The following is a 12,313-nucleotide window of genomic DNA, read 5'->3' as shown; positions in this document are numbered from 1 at the left end:
ATCTGAAAATGTTAGTCTATCACTAAACGACGAATTAAACTTGCTTCTTCGTAATGAACATACAACAACAACAACTGGATCAAATTTCAAATGGGTAAAATCGGAATTCACTCTTTATAAGAACACTGAACAACGTACAGAAAACCTTCAAAAATTATTCAATGCACTTTTAAGTATTTAACCAACATCAACTGACGTTGAGCGTGTTTTTTCAGTTTGCACAAATTTTTGCACAAAAATTAGATCGCGTTTGTCCGACGAGTCACTTAAAGCTCTTGTCTTTTTAAAATTTTATTATAAAAAATGAAGAAAAAATTGTAGTTTGTATTCGAATAGCTAAATAGTTAAAGTTTTTTATCCTTTAATAAAATTCAAAAATTGCGTTTTTTAATAGCTTTATTTATTTAGTCTTCTTCAAGTAAAGCTTCTAAATTTATTTTTGTAAACGACATTGACAAATATAAGGACATTGACGTTTTTTGCTCCTTAACTTGTGTCATTATTTTAATTTCTTATAAAATTTTAAAAAACAGTAAAAACAGCTGTTAACTGTTTTTTTTGAAATTGAAAAACAGTAACAGCTGTTTTTTCAAAACCACTGTTTTTGAAAAACCCTAACTATGTTTAAATTACCAACAAGGATGTGCTGCATCAGACATCTTTATACTAGCAGTCTTTAGATACTTGTGCAAATCTGCGACGCAAGTACCATACTTTTAGAACACAATAGATTACTTGAAACAAATGTGAAGAGAGTTTATTTCCAGTTATCGTTTAAATGTTCTTTTTGACTAATTTAAATGTTTATCTAGTCGATTTATTGAAAATGTTGTATTTTCAATAAATACAAATTATGTTGTGCAGGGTATTTTACTGCAACCCAACACGATCTCAATAAAGCTCAGTTTTTTACTGCTAATAATTATTTACCTTAGCATGCACCTTAGCAGATGCTAACTTAGCAATGGATTATATGCAAGGTTTTCATGAGAGGCTAATACTAAATAAAAAATCTGTCAAGACGTAAAGTAGAAGACTCAGTAAGAGCGTTGTTATTCATAAATATAAAAATATCAATAGCATCGCTATATTGCAATAATTTTTTGCTGTAATCTACTTTTTGTTTGGATTTAATTTGGTGAGGATTTTTTGTCAAGACTGGAGTTTTATTGTTATCAAATAAATTTGTCAGCTGTGTTGTTAACAAAAAAGGCCAAACTAGGTGTAAGGTTGTCAGTAAGCTCATTATAATACAATAGAAAAATGCAGGACTAAGGTTGGAATCTTGTGGTATCAAAGAAGTTCCCGGATTAAGTCATTATAAGTATTAAATTAACAACTTTACTGTATCTATACCTGTTTACATGTGCATATGTAAACTGGCCGTTTGAATTCTTAAAAAGATTCCATTTCTAACAATAATAATTTAATGATAAGTAAAGTAAAGAAAAGAATGGTTAAAAGTTAAATTTTCAACTTTAACAACATAATAATGGTTATGCTCTTATGACGTCACTTTAACACTTCTTTGATTTATTTGTTAATTTATATTCAATAATTTTCAACTGAGATTTCTTGTGGTTTTGGTTATATATTTGGTTATAAATGGTTATATTGGTTTGCAGCCGTGGCGCAGTGGTAGCGCACTTGTCTCCGAAATAAAGGATCCGTGGTTCAAACCCCACTTTTCTTTTTTTTTTTTTTGCTGTTTAACAATAAATAATCAACATATATATATACAAGAAAAAAATAAAAAAATGTCCGTAGAAACAAAGAAGACAGTAAAATCTTGTCAACAACCACCGTTTTTGTATATACAATAAAAAATAAAAACTGTTCTTTTTTAAAATGATCTTTATAAAATAAAGAGTTAAACAGACAGGGGCTCAAAGAAGATGAAAATGACAATACGTCATCGCAATCATTTCATAGAGCCCCTTTATACATTTTTAATAGAATATAGATATTAAATTAAAAACCCTACTGGGCATAAAACTGCTGCGCAGTAAATCAAACTGCTGCGCAGTAAATCAAAAAAAATAAATACTAAAATAATTAAAATTACTTGGTGATCCGTTTAAGCACAATTGATTCTCAAATTTTAAAAATTCCTTTTTTTATTAGAAACTTAAATGAACTTAATGACTTTGCCATACATTTGGATCTTTTTTGATAACTATTCCATATATTTGGTCCTCGGTATGCAATGCCATATTCAGCATATTTATTGAAGTTTTGAGGCATTTTTAATGAGTTACTAATATTTGCACTTAGATAATAGTTTTCTTTTATGTTTATTTCAAACTTGTTATTAAAGTTTGCAGGAGAGAGACTATTATTAAATTGATACATAAAAAAAAACCTCTGGGCAAGTTTTGCGACATCCGTTAGGAAGGTGAGTTTCAATTAAATGCTCATCCGTGATGCTCTGTGATAAGACCGTAAGGTCTTATCACAGAGCATCACATTTAAGGACCTCTTGGGGCACCTAAAAAATATATATGTATTAGTAATATAGTATTTTAAAGTTTTGTTTGCTGGTTATTTAAATATTAAACATGAAAAAAAACTTCAAGTTGAGGTTTTTAAGATTATATCTAAGTTATTTTGATCTATTAGTAGCAAAAGTTTAATTTAAAGAAAATTTATTTTTAATATACATGTGTAGGTTGATTAATTTTATTATGTAGAATTGTATTCAATAGTATTTATGTTTTTATTTTTAGAAAATGCTAAAGAACATTAGAAGGTTCTGAAAGCTCTGCTATTATCATTTATCTGGTATTAACTACTTTTATACCATTTGGATTAAAATATGTGTGGCACTTAAGATCTATAAAGTATGTGTTATTTTCTATCTATATCACATGTGGCTTTTACCCTATAAAAACCACCGTTACAAAATAAACCCCCAACCACCCCACCCTACCCCCATAAGTTACATACAGGGAAAATATTTCATGTAGAATTTGCCACATATAACCCATGTGAGATTTACCACCTTAAAATTCATATAGGATTTACCGTAGGAAACCCACGTGGATAAAAATAATAATCCTCACATGGGTTACATGCAAGAAACCACGTGTACCCCATGTGCAATTTTTTACTGGGTTTTAGATCAAATGGTAATTACCTTTTGATCTCAAACAACTTAGAAAATCAGAAATTTAAAAAGAACTTGATAAAGTTTATTAAATAGTTAAAATGTTAAATTGTAGTTTTGATACTTGCCGCAAAAGTGGTTTACTATTAAGTTAGCATATGCTCACCTTAGCAAACAAATAAATTAATAAATAGTTGATAATTATTAAGTGTAAAACTTTAATTATCATATTTATTTTCTACTAATGCATAGTGATTGCTAAAGAATGTTAAATAAAGAATTTTATAGTAAAAGAAAAGAACAATAACCATTTATAAATAAAACAATTATCAAATTTTTTCTTGTTTCGTGTAACGTAATATGATAAAAACCCTGCGAAATTGTTTCAGCTTTAATAATAAAATAAAAGTTGGAATAAATTAGCAAAATATATCAAATCACTTAAAAAGTCACTAAGAATATAGGAGACCTGCTTTTTGTGTTTCTACAGGAGCAGACGGAGGAGGAGACGTTTATTAACTAGCTCCATGATAAAGAAAAGTTTTTTTTTCAAATTTCAAAGTAACCAACGGACTTTACTGATCCAAACCTCCCTACTGGAATTTCTACTTAAAGCCGTTCCATCAGTGGCTTGAAATGGGAAAACTTCAAGCTTTGCTAAAACTTTTTGACTTCTCACGCATCAAAGTCTGCGCCCTTAAATAGATTCCGCCTTTGACTGTTAAATTTCCTGTGTCTGGCAAAGCAAAGCACAGTTCTTCAAATCTAGTCCGCCCAACCCAAACATTTGAGGGAAACCAAAACAAGGTTAAGCAAAAATGTTTTTAACAGTTTTTACAAAACTTCTAAATGAGCGAAAGATTTTAGCAGAATACATTTAAAAGTACTATGTTACAGTTGAAAAAGTTGCAACATTAATCATTGCCAACAGCATAACCTGTTAGAGTTTATCTAAGTAAACCGGAGGGATTTGAAGCAAAACAATTTAATAATTTACTTAAACAAATAATAGTTTTATTTTATAGTTAATATTTTGCATTATAAAAAAATGTGAATCGCGTTTATTATTTTAAAGATTCATTATCAAGAGATTGAGTTATGAGTTACGAGCTACGAGTCTTTAAAACACAATAATAAAAGACTAAAATTACCAACTAAAAATTTTTTTTTATGTGCAACACATTACAAAGCTATCTAATTTTAGTTTGAAAAGCAGGTATCAGATTCAGTTTTTCCGAGACAGATTTGTAAAAAATATTTTACACACGTTTGATCAATCAAACAAACAAAAACTTTTTTAAAAAGTTTGTTTTGGAATTTACAAAAAATATGGATCAATGATGAAGTTGATGAGAGGAAAAATCCTATAGATAAACTTGTTATTCACCACAAAGACTTACAATTGATTTTTCAAGAAGTATATGAAAGCAGAAACATTTTACTGGCATATTTGCATAAGTGCAAACCAGCATAAATGCAAATTTGCACTAATGCCAGTTAGCACTTACGCTACTTCGCTTTAATGCCAATGTTTACAAATTCATTCGGTGCACTTATGCCAATTTGCATTTATGCCAGTTTGCACTTATACCAGTTTTTGCAACTGCTTTGCGCTTATGCTAACTCGTACTAAAGTCAATGTTTGTAAATTCTTTTGGCGCATTTATGCCAACTTGCATTTTTGCCAGTTTACACTTATGCTAGTTTTTGAAACTGCTGCGCACTTGTGAAATTTGCACTAATGACAGTTTGCACTTATGCCAATTTGCACTTATGCAAATGTTTGAAGATTCTTTTAGCACCCTTATGACATTTTGTACTTATGCAATTCGCACTTATGCCAATGTTTGTAAACTCCTTTTAGTGCACTTATGCCAGTTTGCAGTTATGCCAGTTTGTACTTGTTCAGTCGCCTCATCAATGTCTCTTATAAATCTTTTGTCCTTGTTATGTTTGCTTTTGAAAACTCTGCTTACAAAATGGATAATATTTTTTTATATTCAGCAACAGTCATTTTATGGTTGAACATTTACTTGAAATGACTGCAAAAAGTTTTTAAAAAGCATTCCTTCTTTTAAACTGTTTCCTTTATTAACACTATATTGACAATTCCTTTGATAAAGATTATGCTGATAAAATTGAGTCGTCAACCGCATCCTACAACACATCTCACAACTCATTTATCAATATAGAACTAACTTCGTTTTACGTTACTATATTGTTTATATAGATCTTTGTATTACGTAATGTCAAAAAATGTCAAATCAAAATTTTATTTTTTATGAAAATTTTTATTTTCATGACTATTTTTTACTTTATTGTGCTTAATACAGCAGAGGGGGCGAATAAAGTATTGAGGGGGAGGGATTTGATTCTAGATCTAATAAACGGGGGGTCTCAATAAATAGGTGGGTTGAAATTTTTTCATAAATTAAATTTCAATTTAATGTTGATCTTAAAAATCAAAACTTCATAAATCTCAACTAAAGTTGTTTACAGAACACATACAAAGCAATTTAATTCTAGCGCGGCTTGCGGTCACATGGCCATTTGTGAACGGCTGTTTTATTATAATTTCATTTAATATTTAATATTTTGATAAGTGATTATAGTTTTTATTTTGATCTGTGTTTGATATATATTTTCAAATATTTTAATGTTTAAGCTAGTTTATACAAATACATAATTTTTTTTTTTTTTGTGTTTTTTTAAAAGAGTTTTTTTTAGTAACAGTTACTAAACGAGGGAGTCTTAACAAACTTTGAGTAATTAGAAAAATTTCCCTTTTATGTATTAAGCAAGCAAGAGTACATTTTTTTATGACACATATCATTTATCTAAGTTTTCCATTAGCATATTATCGTCGCAGATTGGGCGAAAATTATGGAGCTTTTTTCTCCAAATAAAATACGCTCTTATTAACCATTGTTCAAAATTGATATAAATAAACTAACATATTTATACAAGAACATTAAGAAAGTGTCAAAACTGAATGACAAACACAAGTGTTTATTGTTTCTTAAAGTATACCAATTCTAATTTCTCAAAATTGTTAAGTTATGTAACGATTCATAAAATTAAAAATGTGCTATTATCACGAGCTCTTGTATCAATCAAGTTAGGTTAAATAACATTGAAACTACCTTACTTTGCGATTGAGTTACATAATATAATAAATTGATAATAATTTACAAATAAAAGATCATTTCCAATTTAATTGGGCTCTATAATTATAAATCTAAACTTAATAATTATGTAACAATTGCATAGATGCATTACAAAAACGTGAAACTAGATCTTTATTTGAATTACTGGATTGGGTAATGCGCTTACATATTAGGTACGCCACCTAAATTTATACGGTTTTAAACTAAGCATTCGGCTGGGGTGAAAATTTACTTTAAAAAAAATTTCCCTCATTACACCCCTAGATTTGATCTATATAATAATATAACATTGGATTTCAAAAGGTTATGAATTAAAAATAACTTTAGAGGTGAATATTTTACGGATCCCAAATATTACCTAAACAAATTTCTTCAAAATTATGTCAATCTGGTACTTAAAAATTTTAAGAATTGTAACCATTTTATATTTCAGTAGTTTTATTTACAAAATGTTTGTCATTTATATTATATTTATATACATGCAATTATTTTCGATAAGATGATTTTACTCATCAGGTTATAACATTTATTTTTCACATTTGCCATTTAAAAATATTCCCTTTGTTAAACGCTTTTAAATTTCTAATTTTAAGTGATTTAGTATATCTCATAATTTTTTACAGAGTATAGCAGAAATTTGCATCAAGAGGTTTTATCCTTTTTGTGTAACAATTGCATTTTTTTTTTATTTTAAAGAATTTTTAGTTATGTATATCTTACTTTAGGTAATATTTGTTTGTTAAATTGTTAAATTCGTTTGTTAAATTGGTAGATAAGGATGAATAAAAGTACTCGCAACGTCATCGCTTATAACGGAAGTTTAAGTATAAAGTTATTTTCCAAAAGATTTCCATTAAATCAAAATTTATATAAAACAAAATGTTATAGGTTACATAATAAACCAATTTTATATAAACTTAGAAACAAAATAAAGTACAGATTCATTAGTTTTTGATCGTACACCATTTATATTCTATTTTTACTATTTTTGTGATTTAAGGGGGAAGATCCCTCAAAAAATTATTTTCTAAAGTAAAGCATTTACAAAGTTGTTATATATTTTAAATAAAACTATAATAGTAATCAAAAGATTCTATCATAAAATATAGCACCCTGTTGCTATGGTAACCTGGTAACTAAGGATAAAAGGGAAATTTGCTCCTTCACCCTGGCAAAGATTTCAGTCGATCAGAAAGGCATTAATAGGTATTTTTTTCCGAGTATTTTGATGAAAGATAGATCTACGCAATAAGCAGACAGTTTTTGCTAACAACTTTTCTGTCAGGTGGTAGCCATGTTTAACTCTTGCTACCATTTTAAGCACAAAAATTATAAACGTTTTCTAATTTTTTTTCTGTTTAAAAAACGTTTTAAAAAAGTTGTCTGCTTATTGTTTACATCTTTATGAGGAACATATCCTGAAAATTTCATATAAAATCGGTTAAGCGGTTTTCAAAATACTTCTGCCGGGAGGTTAAAAATTCGCGTTCTGAGAAAAATGACAAATAAGAGAAAGTTCGGATGAAAAACATTATAAATTAACAGTAATAAAAGAAATATAATATAAAACAGCATATTGTTGATAATTTTTAATCATAAACACCAGCCCCATACATACTTCCTTCTTTCTGTTCAAATTTGTCAGATTTTTTATGTTTGCGGCCTCTTAAAATCATTCTTCGTTTCTTGATCGTGTCTTTGTTTTTATATACTGACAGGCTGACTCTTCTCTGGTTCAAGTAACTGCATCCAGAAATGGTATGCAGTCCTGGTATCATACAAAGTTTTTCAAATACAAGGATACTAGACTTTAATCCTATATTAAAGACTCCAATAGCATCGTAAAGTCCAAATTTTAGTTGTGCAAGCGAAATATATTTGGACTTTCGTATATCTGGACCATATCATTGCGTTGAAGCTTTCACTCTGGTTCTGTGTTTTTCCATGAAGTAATCGATTCAAGTAAGCATCTGAAGTTAATTCTACATATATAGGCTTCAATCTAAGTACAATATCCATAGGAAGACCAAGTCCTGGTTTATACTCATTCGTACCATTAGCTTTATCACGATTGTATTTACACCAACTGTCTGTACCTGTGGGACAATGCGGGTAATGCCAATTATTTTTTCTGGAAGATGCTACATGAAATAAACTTGCTAAAGCAGATGATCTCATACCTTCAAGATTTCCAGAATTTTTCCTAATAGCAATTCCAAAATAATTTTGCAGGCGATCAATTAAAGCGTTTGTTAAACGACCTTTACCATTTAAGCCCTTGACTTGTTTTTTTAATTGTCGACAACGAAATCCAAGACGCTTTTGAAAATGCCCAATACAGTCCAGTTTAATTGTTTGAACATCCTTGTATGTTCCTTTGACAGTAGTGTAGCTTTTGCTATCACCATCACCTAAGTATTCTGTGTATCGCAAGTTATATTTCTCTAGAGAGCGATTAAATATCTTTATCGCACCAGCAGTTTCCATCCCACCAGCTGATCTTTCATAGTTTTTATTGCAAATGTGTTCTTTTTTTTCTGCTGGTTGCTGGTTTGAATTAGCTGTATTTTGAATTTTTTCACATATTTTACATTTTCTAGATAATGGTTCAACATCTAAAACCTTCCCATTTGTTATGGACAATGCTGCGGTAACACCATTATTTGAACTATATCCCCTTTTTTGCCATGTTCCATCAACCGAAACTCCAGTATCTACTATTTCATTAAGAAATTTGCCATCTCTGAGTTCTTGTGCAGCTTCATGCATAGTATCATTAGCAACTGTTTGTGCTGCGCTTGTCAATTTCTGAACAATAACATTGTAGTTTTTTTTACATAATCTTTTTGGCATATTCATTAGCATGGCAAACCGATGTCGACCCAGATAGGCCTTGACCGAGTGTTCTCATTGCATATACTACTCTTTTATTAATATCATACCCTGCTACATTTTTTGACGTTTCAAAGTCTAATTTAAAACCACAAATGCAGCTTAATAATAAATTTGATGCAAATCCTTTACAAGACTTTTCACTCTCGCTTAACGATAATAGAGACGGTTGCAAACATTCTGGACATGCAAGTCTCATAAATATGGAGGCAAGAATTTTCATGTCAATAAATCTGTAGCCACAAACACAATCTAATTTTCTACTTGGTAGCATTACTGGCTTAACTTTCCTTTCTGATGCACTTTCATATACATATTGACTTTCAGTATTTACATAGTTTGTCATATTTACATCATTACTATATACACTATTTAAACCAATATTTACATTTTTTTCTTGCTTTCTCATTCAATAAAAAGAACTTTTACGTTTTCTAAGACGTTTAGTAGAAAATTTTACTCTATCAGTAACACTTTCATCACATTTTGCTATTATAGATTTGTTCATTTTAACTCAATTACAGTTTTTTAGCTTAAAAAGATGACTTAAAATCATACCCTGCTACATATGGCACGGATTTTCAATTAGGAGGTTTTGAAATATGACTTTAAAGCTTGCATTTCTAACAAAACTGAAGAAATAAAGTGGTCCAGAATGTGTTTTATTTATAATTTTCATGTAACCAGGGACGTTGCTAGGGAAGAATGACACATAGATGACCATACAAAAACGTAATTTATTTAACAAAAAGTTTTGCTTTTTGAAAACTGTTTTGACCATTCAATTTCCTAATAATTTTATTTTTCAGTTAGCAATAAAAAAAAATTCAAAAAATTCCTAAATTTTGAGGGACTTTCCCTCTTAACGGGCTTTAGAAATAAAATAAATAGTGAAACCACTTATTGCGTGCTTTTTTATAGAAGAGTTCAACATTTTTTAAACGTCAAAAAAAATTCCCTTACTATAAAAGTTAAAATGCATTGTAAATGCGTTAAAATGCATTGTTAAAATGATTATTTATAATACAATGGAATTTAATTGAAATATTAGAGGGAATAAAAGAAGGATTAATGCAAAATATGTTTATAGTTTATAAATATGTTGTTATAAATTTAATGCGTTACAGAATTTTTTAAACATATGAAAGCAAATGCATTTATCGCTGAATTCCAATAATATTTTAACTGTATTTGATCTAAGTTTTACTGTTTTCCATAGCGCTACTACGTTACTTCTGTTACTACGTCCATGGTATAAGTGTAATAATACTTTTAACAGTTTTACTTTTGCCCCAAAACCACACACGCACTCACACACGCACACAGTTATAAAGCAATGTTTTATGAATTTTAAGAGCAAATACAACATTTTTTAATTAGTCTAATCGTTTGATGTTTTTCTTGGCAGGTAACAAATGGCAGAAGCAAAACTAAATGAGTTCTCTCTTCCAGATGCTTTGGATATGCTTTGTTTACCAACCTCAGTAATAACAAGCAGAAAATGTCTTTTGAGCGGAGGTTTTGTACTTGAAGCTGGAATGAACCTTACAGTCTTGCAACGACAATGCGTTAAGCTTTTGTTCGGAAAAGATTGGCATGGAAATATATTTCGATTAAATACGCAAGTAATAGCTGATCTTTACGTTGATATCGTGGATGAAATTTATCCTACAGATTTAAAAGAAGTTCAAGAACATCTTCCTAATATAAGTTACATTTTATCCAAAGTTTCTCAAGATGTAGAATTTTTTAAGTTGGATAGTGGGGAATTGTTTAAAGATCTCAACCGTATTAAAATAATAACGTCTGAAGGTCAAAATTTATATCTTTCTTTAGAGTCATTGTTAAGCAAAGACCTTTTTGTATTTGTGCATTGCAAAAAAACTATTTCCCTTGAAGAGCTCTTATCAACTGATATAACTCCAGGCACGATAATAAGGTTTATTAATAATATGGGTTTTCAGGTTCCTCCTGGAAACGTTGTTGTAGATGGTGTTCATGTGTACGAATCTATTTTAACTGTAAGCAAGCTTGTAGGGAATCAAAGTAAACTTCTTTATCAAATATTTCAACTTGATTCTGGTATCAAAGTTTTTATTTCAAATGAACCCATGTCTACATACGTATTAGAGTTAGGAAAATTTTCCTCAGATGAATACCAAAATAGAATAAAGGCAATAATGTTTTCAATTTATTACGACATATATTCTCCTTTATTTTACGGACAACTTCTAATAAACACTTCTTTTGAAAATCAGAAAGTAATTTTACAAAATAAAGAAAATGATTTTATAGAGTCACTTAAAGGTTTAACCAGTAAACCTGTAGAGAAAATTGAACATAAAGTAAAGGAAGTGGCTGCTCGACCAACGTCATTATTTTTACCTGTTTGGAACAGAATGTCATTGAACAAAAAAAATAGAAAAAAAAAAGTTACAAGTTTGCATTCTTCTCCGACAATTGAAGAATTCTCTCCAGTAAACTGTGTTTTTCAAATGTCAGATGACTTTGATGACTTTTCAAAAAGTCAAAGTGAGTTGATTGAGCGGGCCGTACAAAGAAAAATACGTAACATTAACAAGCCAATACAAAAGTTGAATTTTAAAAGTGAAGACAAATCAGATGCTTTGAACATACACACCGTAACAGAAAAAAGCGCAGAAAACATTTATTATGACTGGTAAAACGTTTCTAACAAAATAAACATACCATAATAAGATTAGTAGTCTTATGCGTCGTCAAAAAACGCATTAAAATTCAGCAAAAGTTTTGAAGAAAAAAGCTTTCGATCTTTTTTTTTCATGAATACCCCGTAAAAAAACTGAATCAAATTTAAAATGCTGATTTGTAAAAAATATAGATTCTGGAATTGACTCGCCTGATATTAAAGAACGCGAAATAAAATCATTTGAACAATATCTGAATAGTTCAACAAAAAATAATTCTTTTACAATAGAACACTGCACTGAATCTAAAGAATATAACAACGAATCATTAAAAACGTTAGTTGATGGAAAAAAAGAAGCTTTAAAAAAAAGCTTTCAAAAAGTGACACATCTTTAGCTGAAAGTATTGGGAGTGGAGAAGAGAACTTACACGAATACATCAACAGTTCAAGATCTACTAAAGAACTTAGTTCGGACTACAT

The 12,313-nt window shown here is 29.4% G+C and overlaps 1 protein-coding gene across 2 annotated transcripts; it reads left to right on the top strand.

Moving 5' to 3' along the window:
- The first annotated feature begins 2,744 nt into the window (after positions 1 to 2,744).
- LOC136075074 (uncharacterized) lies at positions 2,745 to 11,864 on the top strand. Of its 2 annotated transcripts, none has more exons than XM_065787313.1 (2): positions 2,745 to 2,840; positions 10,574 to 11,864. In XM_065787313.1, exon 2 carries the CDS (start codon positions 10,581 to 10,583, stop codon positions 11,847 to 11,849), a length of 1,269 nt encoding a protein of 422 aa, XP_065643385.1. In that variant the 5' UTR covers positions 2,745 to 2,840; positions 10,574 to 10,580; the 3' UTR covers positions 11,850 to 11,864. The 2 variants fall into 2 exon arrangements, with proteins under 2 accessions (XP_065643385.1, XP_065643384.1); XM_065787312.1 differs by lacking the exon at positions 2,745 to 2,840 and adding an exon at positions 10,305 to 10,417.
- Positions 11,865 to 12,313: the final 449 nt, after the last annotated feature.

This window comes from Hydra vulgaris, chromosome 01 (genome assembly GCF_038396675.1).
Source record: "Hydra vulgaris chromosome 01, alternate assembly HydraT2T_AEP".
NCBI classification, from domain to species: domain Eukaryota; kingdom Metazoa; phylum Cnidaria; class Hydrozoa; order Anthoathecata; family Hydridae; genus Hydra; species Hydra vulgaris.
Note: the sequence above shows the minus strand (reverse complement) of the source record. Positions and strands in the feature narration are given on the sequence as shown.